Raw genomic sequence first — 18,659 nt, 5'->3', positions numbered from 1 at the left:
TGAGACAGCTTGATGAGTACCGCCGGAATCAGGGGAATGGGTGGAAAAGCGTACAGAAAGCTGTTCGACCAGCTGATCCATTGCGTGTTCCCCTTAGTCCCCGGTTGGTAATACCTGGAGGCGAAGTCTCGGCATTTTCTGTTTTCGGTGGTGGCGAACAGATCTACGTCCGGAGTGCCCCACCTGTCGAAGAAGCACTTCGTCGTTTAGAATCCACTCGTGTTTTTTTTGCACCAGCCTGCTGAGTGCGTCCGCCTGAGCATTCTGCACACCTGGCAGATGGGTAGCTGTTATCGTCAGTCCTCTGGCTAGCAGCCAGTGCCAGATCGCCTGCGCTTCTTGTGACAGTGTGCGCGATCTCGAGCCCCGTGCTTGTTGAGGTAATACATTGTGGTCGTATTGTCCGTCTGTACAAGCAAGGAGTTGGTCTGGAAGGACGGATGAAAGGCCTTCAGTGCCAAGTGGACAGCTCTGAGTTCCAGGAAATTGATGCGATACATGCATTCTGACGAGGACCACGTTCCCTGGATCTGTAGATGGTCTGAATGCGCTCCCCAGCCGTGGAGAGAAGCATCCGTGACAATAGTCTGATTGGGAATGTCTTTGTGGAATGGAACCCCTTTGAGGAGATTCTCCGCTGAGCACCACCATCTCTGGGACTGTAGAGCATGAAGGGACAGCTTGATTCTGTCATCCCAGCACTCTCGCTTCTGGTCCCACTGATACTCCAGACATTCCTGCAGCGGCCTCATGTGAAGGCGTGCGTGCGGCGTGTGGAAGATGCAAGAGGCCATCGACCCCAGTAGAGAAGACACCGTCCTCACTGTTGTAGATGGAATCGCCAGAAGAGCCTGAGCCTTCCGAAGGATCGATAAGCGTCGCTCCTCCGAAGGAGACACGCTTGCTGAGAGAGTATCGATGGAGGCTCTCAAGTACTGTAGGCACTGGACAGGAGTCGGAACAGACTTGGACATATTTATGTGCAACCCCAGTTGGTCAACAGAACGGCCGTCCTGTTGAAGTGCAGTTGCGCTTCCTGAAAGGTGGAGGCTTTGATCAACCAGTCGTCCAGGTACGGGTAGACAAACACCCCATTCTTTCTCAGGTGCGCCGCCACCACTGCCATGCATTTGGAAAAGGTCCTGGGTGCAGACTTCAGTCCGAAAGGTAGTACGTTGTACTGATAGTAATTGGCGCCGACTAGAAAGCGCAGGAACTTCCGGTGTTTCCGTGCAAATGGAAGTACGCATCCTGTAGATCTATTGCGCAAAGCCAGTCTCCCCTTTGCAACTGAGGATAAATCTCGTGCAAAGACAGCATGCAAAACTTCTCCCTGCGAATCCACTTGTTTGCTTGTCGCAAATCTAGAATGGGCCTGAACTCGTTCTTGTCCTTCTTGCGCACCAGGAAGAACCGTGAGTAAAGACCCTTTCCCCTCTGAGACAAAGGAACGTCTTCTATCGCCCTTTTTCTTAACAGGGTATCGGCCTCCACTTGGAGCTCGCGCAGCTGGAACTGCGAGTGAACCGGTGGAATCGCTGGAGGAGGGCTGACGAAACGAAGACTGTATCCATTGCAAACAATATTCAGCACCCTCTTGTCCTGAGTATTTTTTCTCCACTCTGCCAGGTAATTTTGTATGCTTCCCCCCACCGGAGCCGGTAACGGACGAGGGGGAAGTAGCACCTTAGAGCTTAGACCCAGCCGGGCCCTTGTTCGCCGAGGAGGACTGCTGGCCACCTCTGCCGGTTTTGGAAAGGCTGCCACTGGTACTGCTGCTGTTGTTGTTGCTGCTGTCCAGCCCGACGACCCTGTCCTCGTTTCTGAGAACCATCCCTCCCCTGGAATGGGCGGAAGGACTTCCGTTGTTCCTTTGGTTTCTCCAACCCAACGGACTTCAGAGTCTCTACTTCCGCCTTCATGGGGGCCATCTCTTTATCTGCATGTGTCCCAAAGAGCGTCGAACCAGAGAATGGCAAATTTGCGACTCCCTGCTGCGCCTCCGGTTTGAGAGAGGTAAGGCGCAACCAGGAATGGTGTCTTAAATTAATGCCGTGGCAATAAGCATGAGCCGCCAGGAGAGAGGCGTCCGCCGCAGAGTTGATGACTTGATTGGAGACCATCATGCCCTCGTTCAGAATCTCCTGAAAGTCCTCTCTCCTATCCCTCGGGAGGAGCTCGATAAACTGTTGCAGAGACTCCCACAAGGCGCGGTCATACCGACCTAAGCGCGCCGAGGCACTGGCCGCTTTCATGGATGTAGCAGCCGTACCGCAGACCTTCCGTCCGGCTGAGTCCATCTGACGGCTCTCCTTATCCGAAGGCACCGTAAAAGAGGGAGCAGTGGCGTGCTGTTTCTTAGCCGCTGTCACGATGACTGAGTCCGGTACCGGATCTGCCCTCAGGAACGCTGGATCAGAGTCCGGGGCCTGTATTTCTTTTGCAGCCGAGATGGAGCGGACTTTACTGAAGCCGGTGTCAAGAACAGCTCCATGGCCGGTTCCTCCAGTCCCGGAACCAAGGGCGACAATGGTCGAGAGAGAAGCCGTTTGTGCAAGGTCTCAAAGATCACAGAGGTAGATGGAGTGGGTACCGTCAATGTGATCCCTAACTTCGCTGCCCCCCTCAGCAGGTCCTCCTGAAATGTCACTGTCGTCCACAGGTGACACTCTTGTAGGAGGGGAATCCGTTAATGAAGGAGAATATCTCAAGTCACTCGAGGAACCTGTGTAACGGGACCGAGACCTGTCCCTCCTATGGCGATGACGTGACCTTGTGGAGGAGCGGTGTCTACTGCGCGTCCGATCCTTTCCTCTAGACCGCATTCTAGATCTCCTGGGCCTAGCTGGAGCCGCCGGCTTAGGAGGAGGAAGAAGCGGAGGAGTCGGAACCGGAACCTCAGGCAGAGGCTGTGGAGGCCGTGGAAGCGGTGGAAGAGGAAGCAGGGGTGGTGTAGGAGGCGGTGGAAGCGTAGGTGGAGGAGGTGGAGGAGGAGGAGGAGGAGGAGGAATCGTCGCTGGAGGAGGAGGAAGCTGCGGAGGAGGCATCCTCTGAGGCAGCGGTGGAGGGGGAGGCGTCCTAGGCCTAGAAGGTGAGTAGGTCCGTGAGTACTCCGAATCTGATGATCTCACCACGCTCCTCTTCTTCTTAGTATGCCTCGCAGAAGATGTCCTAGAGGCAGACCTTTTTGCGGCCGAGCGCCGGCGCCTCCACGACCGGGAACTCGCCAACGAGGATGATAAACGTACCAATGAGACAGGGGACTCAGTCCTGGTCCTTGACCGTCTCTTCGATGTCGATCTCCTAGACGTCAACGAACTCCTCGACGTCGAACGCCTTCTCTTCGACGTCGACCGTCGTGTCGACGTTGACGGTGAACGGCGGTGCAGTGTCGACGGGAAACGCCTTCGCCTCCTGGACTCATCTCGACGTCGTTGGTGTGTCGACGCCGGCGAAGTCCTCGACGTCTACTTCATCCGAGGTCTCGACGTCCTGCCTCTCGACGTCGAGCGGCGACGCCGCTTGGACCCAGAGCCCTGAGTCGACAGAGAGCAGATAGTTGTCATACCTCTCGACGCCGACGTCGTAGCTATCGACGTCGAACGGGATCTGTGCCTTTTCCTGGCCTTTTCTTGACTGGGGAGCCCCCCAGAGGCCGAAGCACGGGAAGAGGACGATGACAGAGTCCCTCCATGTCCAGAAGTCCCACCTGGCTCTTCATGTCTCCTCTGCTCTGCTCCAGGCCTTGGAGACGAATCTTCTCCCTGTCACGCAGGGTCCTCCTGGAAAAAGAGTGACAAATATCACAGGAGTCAGGGACATGGGAGGAGGGAAGACTGAGTATGCACACTCTGTGGGGGTCAGATTTAGCCTTCTTCCTACTACACTCAGGGCACTTGTCGAATAAAGCCATATTTGACAGAGAGTGGCAAAAACTGGAGAAAAACTACAGCAATAGGAAGAAGACCCTAGACGTCGAGTGAAACACTCAAAACACTGAAAAAGTGTCAAAAATTGAAGAAATACCCAAAAAGGGAGAGCTCAATGCTCCAGTGTCCTGCTAGCAGGAGCCGGAAAAAAGAACTGAAAGTAAAAGGACTTTGGCTGTGCATCCTGGGATACTGAGGATCTCTGGAGAGTTCCTTAAAGGCACGGTATCCCTTTTCCGGACACATAATGGCAGCCTATGGGGGCTTGTCTGTCCAACCCTTCCTCTCTATCATTTCAAGGATTTTGGTGAAGGGAAGTTTCTCTATGAGTGAAACTTGGTAATATATGTAAAATGTGGTTTTATTTGGCTATCCTTTTCACTTTAAGTTGAAGTGCTGGCCAGTGTAGCCTTGTGGTTATAGGCTGCATTATTTGTCTTTGATTTTCTCTTAAGTGTCTATGCGGGACTGCAAAGAAGACAGTTTAAGAGATTATTTTTGATTGCTCCGGGGTCCCCGCACATGGGCGGGACTATTCACTAGATTACGACTATAACAGAGATACCCCTACTACAGACTGGAGTTACAGGTAAAAAACTACTCCATATCACCCACTCAAACTCCCATGTATACAGACACCCCAACTTTTATAACCTAAGGTATCTTGTGGCCTATGCGCTACTTTTGTAAGGGCAGCACATATTAGATCAATTTCAATTGAGAATGTTTCAATCCTACTTACCAGCACTGTTTTATCTTCGATAGCTTTCAGTAACTCTAGTTGTGAGAGCTCAACATTCTCTACTGGCTCCCTGGTTTTTGAGGCAGTGGCTTCTTCTTTCTTGCGCTTACTAGCAGCAATATATTGATCAATTTTGTTGTTGTCCACACATCTTCACATTTGTTTCTTTTTCCCTGGTAATACACAAACTCCTACAATTTGGTAAATGGATTGGGCCTACAGTTGTGGTCAGACTGCTACTTACGTGTGAATGAAGCATTGTGTGTTCCATTCTTGTTCCAGATTCACAAACGTAATGAATGAGCACACATCTTCACCATGGATGAATAAAAGTTATCTTCAGCTCAAAGCCTATTTCCACTTGAAGTGTCCACAATGTGTCAGCATTCAGCCAATGCCCAAAACCTTCCCTTAATTGACAATGCCTTCCCAGGTAGATGCTCACCACTGAGTCAAAAGTCCATATTGGAGATGTATTTAGGAAAGTCGTTTTTTCCAGTGTGCGGTACTTGCAGTCAACTTTCCACGACCAGGTTATCACCATATAAATGAAGCTCTTCTTCAAAACCCTGTCAACGATTCTGTAAGGCAGATTCTTGGCTTCTGTATTTACTTTCCTTAGTGTCCTGGTCTCTAGGCGATATTCACCCCTGGTATGTTTACACAGGAGGAAAATTAAAGAGGACATGATCGCATCCCAGAACCGGTGTGGGTATAGGGAGCAACCAGCCACATATTGGGCCCAGGAGCCAAGGTCTACCATGTGCTTAGAGTAAAAAGCATGCTCTCACAAACCTCTCTGTGGAAACAGCCACAGAACTCTGAGCCCAGCTGCCTTTGGTTAGCTTCTACCAGGTGGACTCTAAGCCCCTTCTCACACCTATAGTTACCGACAAAATCATGTTCACACGCCAGTAGCCTTTCACAGCATTGATCGTGATAGTCCCACTTCCGTTCTCTTATTTCTCTTCTCTAGAGGCCAGCAACTTACAACTTCTTAGCTAACACTACAGACTACTTCTCTTTTGTTCATGGCAGAGAAATCCAGCATGGGCACAACCCCACAAGATTAGCACACCAGGGCAGGACCACACTTGGAGAGGAAATATGGCGTGGTAGGTAGAGCTGCTTACCTTGGTGAAGGGAAGTTTCTCTATGAGTGAAACTTGGTAATATATGTAAAATTTGGTTTTATTTGGCTATCCTTTTCACTTTAGTGTTGAAGTGCTGGCCAGTGTAGCCTCGTGGTTATAGGCTGCATTTTTGGTCTTTGATTTTCTCTTAAGTGGCTATGCAGGACTGCAAAGGAGACAGTTTAAGAGATTATTTTTGATTGCTCCGGGGTCCCCGCACATGGGCGGGACTATTCACTAGATTATGACTATACACAGTGATCCCCTACTACAGAAACTCATTTACTTCAGAAATTTGAAAGGTTAGATTCTCAGCCTCCTTGACGTATTAGATTAACTTGGTTTGGTCCACAAATAAATATAAATTAGCATTGTTCTTTGGAGGACTGAGTTGGGCCGTGTGTTTGCCAGAGCTGGGAGCATCTTGAAAAACTTAAAAAATTAGGTATTTGGGTAGTCATGTAGCACCTGTGAATTACAACCTCATCAATATGGGAGTTTAAAGGTAAAAAGAAAACTAATACTAATTAACAATACCTCCAAACAAGAGTTTGGGGAAAATAGTCCCAAACAGTGCATTTTAAATAACATTTTGCTGAAAAGGGGAAGTGATGAAATAAACAATGTATAATGGGTATCCAGGAGCAGTAGCTGCCTTTAACAGCAAATTATACATGCGGCCGAAAAAAAACAAAATAAGCTTGGTCCAAAACCAGATGTAGAACACACAAACCTCTGTGCCACATAGAAGCAACAGCAATCTAGTATAGTGTCAGCCAATGGAAAAACTTCCTTTGAATATGTAAGACTGGGTAAAAAGATGTTGTTTTGAGTACTGTGATTGAGCAGAGCGTTCATCACGGTTTTTGTGTCACTTAACTAATGAGCAAAATTAAAATACCTTCACATTCGATTCTATTAGATTGTAGTCCATTATATTTGGGTGCTGCTGAAGTGTTCTAGGGTGCTGCCAAGTTATGATACTCAACATGCTTGGCTGCAAGAGGTGATTATGAAGCAAGTAAAAAAACTGCTTTCAAAACCAATGTATCAGGGTGTGATCACTATGACGGGAATAGGCTAAGCCTGCTCAAGTTGGCAAAGGACGCTTCATTGTGCCAGGAGGCAGTTGAGAGCGATATGGTTATGTTCTTAACTTGCTAAGACTAGTGCAGAGTAAGTACTACTCTCAGGTCACCGACTTGAAGGCTCAGACCTTCGTGTTTATCATTATGTTAGGGATGACAGTGTGTGCCTTCTACAGTATGAAAGACTGGCACTGCCAAACCAGTTCTGTATTGTCCTCTAGAAAGCTGCCATCACCATATTTCCACAAGTTTGTAAAGTACCAATGTCATGCCACTTTTCACCATTTCCCCTGAGAAAAGGCACAAGCAATAGAATGCCACTCTGGAGATACTCCTTGTCCTAGTACATAAAGTGTCATTATATAATATTGGACCCAATCTTCAACCACTTATGTATGTAAACCCTCATTACAATGTCATTTTCACCCCAGAGAATGTAAAAGACCATCACAAGCTAGCTTTTACCCCATAAGTGGTATATCTATATCCTACGCAGACGATACGCAGATAGAGGATTCCAATATATCGGATGTACACTCCGTGCCTAGACAGTTTAACAACTATCCAGCGCATATCACTAGATGGATGCATGAGGACTACTTAAAGCTAAACACAGAGAAAAAAGGAGGTGATATTGTGTGGGAACAATCACAATTTCTGGAATGACTCCTGGTGGCCAGTCGACTCCGGTCTGCGTCCATCTCGTCAATAAAGTGAAGAATGTTGGTGCTCTGTTCGATAATCAGCTCTGCTTTTCAGAACACAATCACATCACATCTCCATGTTTTTATCTTTTAAAGATCCTGTGGAAGATTTTCCCTTGCATGCCCCTGGAATTGCAAAAACAGTAATAGTTGCCTTGATTCTGTCCAAGATAGATTATTGTAATGCTCTCTACCTAGGGATAGACAAACTACTGCAATCAAAATTTTAGTCTCTGCAGAATGCCGCAGCTCATTTGCTGCAGAAAATGCCTAAATTCTGCTCCATATCGAACATTAAGGACCTTCACTGGTTGCCAGTACTAGAGAGGATTAGATTCAAGGCGCTGTGTATGGTCCACAAGGCACTGCACGGATTCGTGCCACGCGGCCTTCAGAAAGTCTTTGGTACGTCCCTCGGCGCGACTTGAGGTCTGCCAACGCTTGTCTGGTCATTGTTACCAGGGTCAGAAAGCCAACTGGGGTGGCAGAAGTCTCTCCAACCTGGCAGACAAACTTTGGAATACCTTGCCTCCCTCCCTCAGATCGGCTTTCTTTTAGGAAGTCACTCAAAACATGGCTTTTCCCTCTCAGTCTATGTAATCGCTCCTCCTAGGCGAGTGAAGCATCGTCTTTTTTAGCACCAAGATGCCTCGGCATAAGCTGTGTTTTACCAATATTTTACTTACTTACTATACTGTAAAGCACCAGTATCCTGCCAGAGGCTCCCTCTACATGTGTAACGCTGTTCCAAGCCACTTTCTACCTCTAGTATGTAAAGCATGATTTGTATGCATGCTTGAACTCACCAACCAGTATGCACAGCAATAAGATCATGCCACTTCCCACAAAATCTCTCAGGTGTGCAAAGCATTATTGTTTGTCATGTGAGTTTTTCAGTCTTCCAATTTAGAAACTTCATGGAGGCAGTCTGCCCTATTTAACTTGCTAGCTTTCCTGTTCTCTGCACGTGCACGGATCCAAAACTAAACAGTGCATGTGCACACAAATGCGGATAGTTTGGGCAATAGAGGTTTATAGAAAAACAGGATACCTCCGAACTGTTTGGTCATTCCTGCTGCTGCTGCCAATGTTGCCTGGAGCACAGCAGCAGCCACAGTAAAGGGATGCTGTCAGAACGGGATCCAGCAATAAAAGCAGCCACCAGGTCTAAGGCTTTTAGGTAACTTCCAGTTATCTCGTCAATTTAGCTTATCCCCAATTTCATTCCATGGTGAGACATAAGATTATCAACAGCACATTTATACCATGGAGCAAGGAAAATATGTATCATGACTCAGAATACGGTAATACATAAAAGTGTGAGAAAAAATAACATGGTAAATCTACAGGTCAGTGAACACTATGCTGATCACTATGCACAATATACTCAACCTCAGTGCTGAATCAACGGTCTGCTCCCAGTCTTGTAAAGCCAGATGTAGCTTCATTTTCTTTACGAAGCCTGGAATAAAGCTCGGAAAAGATGTAATCATCTGGTTCACTGTTTCCAGGGCTCCTGAATAATTTTGCCTCGTTTCAAAATATTGTGCCTAACAGATAAAGAATGAAAAAATACATTTTAGGTCCTGCATTAAGCATTTCTTTCGTCAAGAATAACGGGTTGTGTACATGTTTGTTGGTTTGCTGGACGGCATATGTACAAGTTTGTTAACGGTGTGGATGTTGGACTAGGGTAATCCGTTGGGGATGTATGTGTATAAGTGCATATATTTCACCAAGGTTTGTGTTGACCTTTTATTAAGATGACTAGAGGTTATGAGGATTTGTAGGTATGATAGCTCATGGGAAAACGCATATCTGTGGACTGATTTGAGAGTGAATAAGATAATAAGTCCTGTTTCATTGTGTTAGCTTATTTGAAAACAAAACACTTTTGTGCTTAAGTGTCTGGTTGCAGTGAAGAATAAGGGGACACATGCCTGTGTATCAGAATAAAGGTGACATACAGAGATGCCTCCAAAACTGCATAATGCATGGAAAAGAAAGACATTAGGATTTCTGCTGATGTTTATGGATACTATGGGTAGAGACTCCAATGTTTAAAAAATAAAATTAAAAAAAGAACACTTTGCTTGCACTCGCCACTTCGCTGATGTGGCAAGCATAAGGTAAGTGGTTGTCTTTATTTTCACTCGTCGTAGTCTGTCAACCCCACTGCCCCTGCCCCCCCACCCCCCCCGCTATTACCTGCACCGGTCGGAGCTGTGCAGCATAGATACCACACACTTTCTTGTGATACGCAAACTAGAGGAGATTAAATTATATATATTTATATTTTCACTGAAAAAAACATTGGTTTCAGGCATGTTACAGTTAGAAATTAGCATTTAAAAACCTTGGAATTTCACTGAAAAAACCATAGGTTTCAGGGACGTTATAGTTAGTTGGACATTTCACTCGTACATAACCAGAGATATTCCGCTGTTCTAGTTAGTTCAGCAAACTATAACTTGCGCACCCGCACTGCAGATGACATCACATATTACATCATTCATGACATGGTCAGTGACATCACTGATGACATAATCCAGTGACTGCGTTTCTATAAAGTTTAAATATGTTTTATATATATGCCAAGGTGTATTGAAGAATGAGTGGGTGTATAAGGTCTGAATGGAGGATTTGGTTGGTGCGTGGCTGACTGTATAAGTGAGTAATAAAAATGGGTCTTACTGAATGTATGGGTTAGTGACTAAACTGTGAATGTCTATCAGTCTGTCTGTTGTTGTGTAAGCTGCTGCATGGGTTGGTGAGTAGCTGCATGAGTGTCTATAGTGGAGAAGTGTGGCTCACCGATTAGAGCGGCAGACCCTGAGGCAGAGGTCTGGCCCGGGACCAGGGTTCAATCCCCGTCGCATACAAAAGAACAAGAACGGCTGACAAAGGTTATGCACAAGTACTTATAAAGTATGATATATATGTCAATGTTCTGTGCACGATACGTCCAGAGTGTGCCAAACCAACACTCTACTGCAAGGCAGATCCAAGAATACGTATACAAATAGACAGTGCACCAGAGAAAAATATCCAAGAGCTCTAATTCATGTTACACAATTCCTTTATTGAATTCAAATAAAAACAGACTCCTAGGCCAACGCGTTTCGTTCACATGGAACTTCGTCATGGCTGAAACAATTTAAAATACATAATCAATACTAAATAAAACAGAAGAAAAATTAACAGTTACAAACATGTATAAAGGAAGAAAAAGCCCAGCTCTAAACACAACATATAATTTCATAACAAAGTTAAAAGAACATCTGATCATCAAAAGTATTTCCATGTCAACAGTATAAAATTCATAATATGGCATAAGAGAAAGAGAATGCATGTTATAGGTGGCAATACATTTCAAGTAATTCATGATTAGAACCATTAAAAAAAGAGGAGAGTGTATGTTATAAGTGACAATACAATTGAATCATTCATGATTAGGACAATAAAAGTATTGTGCTACTCCAATAAAAAGATGACAGAGAACCTACCTATTTTAAGTCTATACATCATTATACCACATTATAAATCACAATATATACTCTCTAGTCAGTCTGTACAATTGCATCATAAGAGGGAAGAATTTCTTCTTACCTATTTTATAAAAGGGGAATCCCTGTACATGTATCCATTTTACAGTCCGAAGAGAGTGTAAAGTCGACCACTTAATAGTAGGCCTATATATTCGGTGGCCAATATTTAGAGTATATTAAAAGAAGATCTGTAAATAAATGACATGATAGTGCAATAAGTATCGTAAAAGCATTCTTTTATACCATCAGATCAATAGAGTCGCTATAATTAGATCGATCCAAAATAGATACCACAATAAATGACCCCAATGTTTAAATGGGGTCCAATACTAGCTCACACCTAAGTCTTAAGTCCGTGTAGAAGCACGTATGTCAAACGATAAGCGGGTGCATTTGCCCTGTTCCAAAATACACGGAAAAACTAATCCGTCTTTTATAGGATGACAAATATCTAATTGCGGGATAACAAACACTCTTCAGTGAATCCCTGATACAGGTCTTCTAAAGGGATATATATATATAGTTTGTAGATGAATAGCTGGCATCTGATATGGAATGTTCCATGCACTTGTACCCATTTTGGATCGATCTAATTATAGATCTTCTTTTAATATACTCTAAATATTGGCCACCGAATATATAGGCCTACTATTAAGTGGTCGACTTTACACTCTCTTCGGACTGTAAAATGGATACATGTACAGGGATTCCCCTTTTATAAAATAGGTAAGAAGAAATTCTTCCCTCTTATGATGCAATTGTACAGACTGACTAGAGAGTATATATTGTGATTTATAATGTGGTATAATGATGTATAGACTTAAAATAGGTAGAAGTGTGGCTCACTGGTTAGAGGCGGCAGACCCGTAAGCAGAGAACGGCCCGGGACCAGGGTTCGATTACCGACGCGGCAGGGTCGTGGACCAGGGTCAGCGGACTCGATAATTCTCGCCTCGGTGCCTACTCTAGTCAGAAACCACACTCTGCAACTCTGGGCATCAGGTTGCCTCATCTTCACAACGGCCCCCCCAGACCGCCGGGGATGCTTGGTCGCACCTTAGAGATACCCATCAGGGACCATCTCTCAGGGTGAGCCAGGACGGGTTCCCCAGCGGTCGAAGCGTGGAGATACTCCTCCGGGAGTCGATTCCTAGCGCTATATAAACCCACAATTAAATTAAATTAAATTAAATTAAATCTTTTTATTGGAGTAGCACAATACTTTTATTGTCCTAATCATGAATGATTCAATTGTATTGTCACTTATATCATACACTCTCCTCTTTTTTAATGGTTCTAATCATGAATTACTTGAAATGTATTGCCACCTATAACATGCATTCTCTTTCTCTTATGCCATATTATGAATTTTATACTGTTGACATGGAAATACTTTTGATGATCAGATGTTCTTTTAACTTTGTTATGAAATTATATGTTGTGTTTAGAGCTGGGCTTTTTCTTCCTTTATACGTGTTTGTAACTGTTAATTTTTCTTCTGTTTTATTTAGTATTGATTATGTATTTTAAATTGTTTCAGCCCTGACGAAGTTCCCTGTGAACGAAACGCGTTGGCTGAGGAGTCTGTTTTTATTGGAATTCAATAAAGGAATTGTGTAACATGAATTGGAGCTCTTGGATATTTTTCTCTGGTGCACCGTCTATTTGTATTTATTCAATCCCCGTCGCGGCAGGGTCTTGGGCTCAATGTCCTCGGACCCGATAATTCTCGCCTCGTGCCTACTGTAATCATGGGTTCCACTCTGCAACTCTGGGCAATAGCTTGCTTAATCTCCACACCAGCCCTAACAACGCTAGGATGCCTGGCTTCACCTTGGGGGTGTCCAGGAGTGGACACCTCAAAGGAACAGGCCAGGAAGGGTTCCACAGCGGTATTCGTACAGCGCTTAGAGACCCCTGGGTGATAGGCGCTATACAAGTGCAAATTACATTTACATATATGGGTTATTGATTGGTTGCCTGAGTATTTGTATGGGAGCCTGAGTGTGTGGGTGGGTGGGAGGTGTGTGACTGTGCGTAGATGTGTGTGTGGTTGATTCACTGGGTGTATGGGTTCAAGAGTGCATATGGGTGTGTGTGTCTGTGTGTCTGTGTGTCTGTGTGTCTGTGTGTCTGTGTGTCTGTGTGTCTGTGTGTGGATGGATGGATGGATGGATGGATGGATGGATGGATGGATGGATGGATGGATGGATGGATGGATGTCTCAGTGGTAAATGTCCAAGTAACTACATATGTAAAAGGCAGTGCATGTGAGCGTTGGAGTATATAAACGATTATACGTGAGAGTCAGTGATTGTGAGAGTGGCTGTATGGATGAGTGTGTACTTGTATCAGTGATTGTATAAGAGAGTAAGTATGCATTAGTATCTGTATGAATAAGTGAGGTGGTGTGTGTATAACTGTACAGGTGAGTAAATGGAAATGTGATCGATTCTTTACAGGACTGACTAGGTGTGTGAGTAACTGGATGAGTGGCGGTGTGCGAGTGTCTGTATAGGTGTATGAGTGCATATGATAGTGTTGTATTGATGAGTGACTGTATGGATGAATGAGTGGATGTGTGTGTAGACCTAGGAATCAGTGAGTGCATATGTAGTAACTGCTATTTGTGTCTATCGTTTCGAAAATGGTAGACTGTATTTTAGAGTGGGTGTATCAAAGGTTATATTATGGTGTGAGGCGGCGCATCAGATTTTCATGTGGATGATGTCATCAGTAATGTCATCAGTGCTGTCATTTGAGATGTCATTAGTGATGTCATCAGTGATATCACTGACCATGTCATGAATGATGTCATATGTAACTACAAAACGAAACAATTGCCAGTACTGACCTGCAATAAACAATACTTCTTATATCGATCTTACGAATAAAACAAAGATCCACTTTTTCAAATGCACCATTAAATGGTTTATTTCACTTAACTCTCAATTTTTTTTTTTAAACCAGATTTTTTGTACATATAAATACATATAATACAAATAGACAAGCTATATACATCGAATGCAAAACCTTTACAACAGACACCTATACCCATCCAATATACACCAACACACATGCCTCACAACTTTGGCCAAACACTAGTTTCATACACTCTCATACCTTCCATCCATACTCCCAGTGCAGGTCAGACTCTCTCTTGCGTGACCCGCAACGTGGAGCAAAATGGTCCTGCTCTCAGTCTCAGGTGGAAAGTACTAAATACAATCACTTCCCGATTTTTTATAGATAGAATTTGCCATGTTAACACCAAAAACAGTAAATCTTGGATTACTCAATACTAAATGGCAATTTATTTAAAGTGGACAGTCATCTCCAAAATTGAAAAAGATCCACATGGTGGAGACTTGGAAGCGAAACCAAGTCAGCATGAGGCCCTTTTATTAATTAGATTTCACACTGCTATTCGATGTATATAGCTTGTCTATTTGTATTATATGTATTTATATGTACAAAAAAACTGTTTTTTTTTAAAATAATTGAGAGTTAAGAAGTGAAATAAACCATTTAATGGTGCAATTGAAAAAGTGGATCTTTATGTTTTATTCGTAAGATCGATATAAGTAGTATTGTTTATTGCAGGTCAGTACTGGCAATTTTCTGTGAAAAGCACGACTGAGTTACTTTAGTATCTAGCATTAAATTAGTGCCTTACCAAACGTTGGGCACCATGTAGTGTAGTTCCTATATTGATCGATTTCCCAACAACCCGCAAGGTTAGCTTGGAAACACTGGAGCTGGATTTCTCGGCAAGGCAAAAGACAGCGTCTCTCTCAGTGCGTCTGCAGGAGGGTCGGCTTCCTTCGGCACTTGCTGCAGCAGGATGCGTCGGACAAGTAGATAGTCTAACTGCTCAAAACCACTGTGTGCTTGCTATGGCAAGTGTGGGCATATTTATACCTTGAAGGTACCGAGTTTGACGTAAAGGTGGACATAATAACGACAACAAAGAGTCTCAATTCTTTGAAAACTCCATGAGGTCTTGGACAAGTCCGTTTTCGAGCAAGGGGAAGTCCCTAGCTGCTGAAGCCGAGTTTTCCAAGAAATCATTCTAGATTTTCGGAACTAGTGGAAGTAGCCCTGCCGTATTTGGACTGCATGAGCTATGTCTAAATATGGTTATAATTCTCATGCCTATATAAGGATATGGTGATTTATACCTAAATAAGGGCATGAATTGGGAAAATTACAATAGGGTCCTAAAATGTTCCACATCCACTTATTCATCTATACAGCAACTCCCACTTACCTACCCACTAGCATCTGCTCACCCACACATCCATTCAGAGACGCATACTCTACAACACAGACACTCACACACCAACTCACTTAACCTAACACCCATTCAAACAGCCACTCACTCACCCAAACAGCCACTCACCCATACAGCGACTTGCTTAGCCACTCACTCATACAGCCATTCATATATCCACCCATTCACCCATACAGTCACTTACACACCCACTCACCAACCCATACAGCTACTCACTCACCCACACAGCCATTGACACACCTTCTTGCCAATACAGTCACTTACACAGCGACTCACTAACCCACACAGCTACACACACACCTGCTTATACCTATACAGCCACTCATACACCCACTCACCCACCCAGGCAGGCACTCACACACAAATACACAAAGTCACACAGCCACTCACAGAGTATACTTTCTGTACTACTAATGAGTGATACTATTTCTGACATATATTATTTTAACTTTTGTAATACCTTGGTATATATGTTTAAAAATCAAACTTTTAGAAAACACTCACAGGATGAGGTAATCAGTGATGTCAATTGAGATGTCAGCGATTTCACTTCAGTGGGTGCGTGACTGGCTGGATAAGTGAGTGATTAGTTGTCTCAGTGAATGTATGGGTGAGTGACTAGGTTTTGAGAATGTCTGTCAGTCTGTCAGATGGTGTCTAAGTGGCTCTATGGGTTGGTGTGTGAGTACATGAGTGGCTGTATGGGTGATTGATTGGGTGAGTACCTGAATGGGTGTGAGTGTGTGTGGCTGGTTGAGAAAGTGATTGACTGCCTGCATGGATGAGTGAGTGGGTGGGTGAGCCAGTGGCTGTATGGGTTAGTGAGTATGTAAGTGAGCTGCTGTGCCAAGAAGATGGTTTTAACAGTATTGACATCGGTCTTGATAAATGGTTTAACACTATTCCAAGACGGCGCCTGTTTGGCTGCAGATGAATGATTTGAAACCTATGTCATTTGTCTGTCACTTTGTTTTGTTTTTTTAAAAGATTTTATTGGTTTTCATATATTGAGTAGTGAAATCAACGCAGTTTGTCTAATGATATGCAATTAAGGAACATTGAACTCTCCTCCCACCCCCCATGAGTCAATACAGCACTCCAGAAGTCAAATTACATATTATGGTCCATGAGGGCTCCACCACACCCAAGAAGTCAAGAAATACAGACCGTGAAGTATAATCTTGCAGTAAATATTGAAGGGCGCACACTACGGGGCAGAGCAGGCGGTACATCTCTAACCAAGAACAATCATAGTGATCCTGCACATGGCCCCACAGGAGTTTCCGGCTCCAGGTTGGACAGGCTATCCACCATGGCTCCCAGGCTCCGGCTACTTCAATTTTCCTAAGCCTCTTCGACCTTCTTGTAGGAGTATTCTCCCCTCACAGTCCGCCCGTATAATTAATTCTCTTTTCCACACAGGGCTCCGAGGGCCCCCGGTGACTGACAATTTCTCGTTATCTCCCGTTTGGCAATGATAAATGCTAGGTCCTGAAACTTACTTGTAACTTTCGTTTTAGATGTGTTGGGAAACCATCCCAAACAACAGTGCCCTGAGGTGTGAGGAATCTCTCTCTCGCTATGATCTCTTCAAGTGTATGAAAGACCCCATCCAAGAATGCGTTCAGTATGGGACACTCCCAGGACATGTGTAAGATGTGTGCTCCTGCCTGTCCACATCTAGGGCAAGCCGCATCAGCCACTTGGCAATGTCTGCTCACGTGCCAGGGGTCAGATATGACCTATATAGCACATAATGAAAGAGTTTGAAGCATGCATTTCAAGAGATCTTGGGTGTTCTATCTAGAATGTAGTCCCAGTCCTTAGCAGCAATAAGAATGCCAAGGTCGTCCTCCCATCTGGTTTGCAGCCTTTCCAGCGGCTGTTGCTAATCTGCCCGTAACGCTCTATACAAGCAGTAGACCATCTTAAAGCTGCCCGTCGAGAAAGCTATATATTGAGAACTCTGCAATGTAGGTGGTTCGGTAGGTCCCGTATTCCAGTGGGCGCCTATTGCTGTTGTGAATGCTTTATGCCTTTGTCTATGTCACTTTGGTCACCATTCTCACTTTAAATACAACTGGTTGTATTGCCACCCCTGACCAATGAACAAGGCGACTTCGCCCAAAAGCGTCTGTCAATCAATCAATCAATCAATCATATTTGCAAAGCGCACTACTCACCCGTGACGGGTCTCAAGGCGCTGGGGTGGGGAATGCTGCTACTGCTCGAAAAGCCAGGTCTTGGAGTTTTCTGAAGGTCAGCAGGTCTTGGGTCTGTCGTAGGTGGATGGGGAGGGTGTTCCAGGTCTTGGCGGCGAGGTGGGAGAACGATCTGCCACCGGAGGTCGCTCTTCGGTAGCAGGGGACTGTGGCGAGAGCGAGGTCGGTGGAGCGGAGCTGGCGGGTGGGGGTGTAGAAGTTGAGTCGTCTGTTGAGGTACGTTGGTCCGGTGTTGTGGAGTGCCTTGTGTGCGTGGGTGAGGAGCTTGAAGGTTATCCTCTTGCGGGAGCCGGTGCAGGTTGCTCAGGTGGGGTGTGATGTGGCTGCGGAGAGGGATGTCGAGGAACCGGCACGCAGAGGCGTTCTGGATGCGTTGGAGCACTCTCAGGAGTTTGGCCGAGGCTCCTGCTTAGAGGGTGTTTCCGCAGTCCAACCTGCTGCTGACGAGGGCCTGGGTGACCGTCTTCTAGTTTCAGTGGGGATCCACTTGTAGATCCTGCGGATCATGCAGAGGGTGTTGAAGCAGGAGGAGGAGATGGAAATGACCTGTTTAGTCATGGAGAGGGTGGAGTCGAGGATAACTCCTAGGTTGCGTGCGTGTTCTGTGGGTGTTGGGGTGATTCCCAGCGCGGTCGAAAGGGGTGGATCCGAGGATGAGATCCTCCATCTTGTCCGAGATCAGCTTCAATCGGCTGTTCCTCATCCATTCAGAGACGGCCTTCATTCCTTCGTGAAGGTTAGTTGTTTTTTTTCACAACAGATTTTATTGAGCAGTCGAAGCAGAGTAAAACTGTGGCTCCCCACAGTCAGGAGATCACCACCAATAGTCATGGTACAGTTTATAATGCATGCTCAATGTCAATAAGAGGAGAAGAAAAGCCCAAGAAGAACAACCCCTTATCCCACCCCTACCCCACCAACTCCCACTACCCCACAACCCCCCCCAATTCCCATGCTAACCCCACGCACGTGTGTCTAAAGTTGTAGGCAATACTTGGG

General features: G+C 45.1%; 1 protein-coding gene across 1 annotated transcript in view; it reads right to left on the bottom strand.

Annotated features, from left to right (window-relative positions):
* Positions 1-18,659, bottom strand: part of TTC21B (tetratricopeptide repeat domain 21B) — a 557,120-nt gene that overhangs the window by 420,695 nt on the left and 117,766 nt on the right. Inside the window, exon 6 of the mRNA XM_078683845.1 lies at positions 8,989-9,146. Within this exon, the coding sequence (XP_078539971.1) occupies positions 8,989-9,146 (158 nt within the window). The remainder of the gene's footprint in view (positions 1-8,988; positions 9,147-18,659) is intronic.

The sequence above is a fragment of the Lissotriton helveticus genome, chromosome 3_1, assembly GCF_964261635.1.
Source record: "Lissotriton helveticus chromosome 3_1, aLisHel1.1, whole genome shotgun sequence".
NCBI classification, from domain to species: domain Eukaryota; kingdom Metazoa; phylum Chordata; class Amphibia; order Caudata; family Salamandridae; genus Lissotriton; species Lissotriton helveticus.
This window is presented reverse-complemented; position numbering and strand designations above follow the sequence as displayed.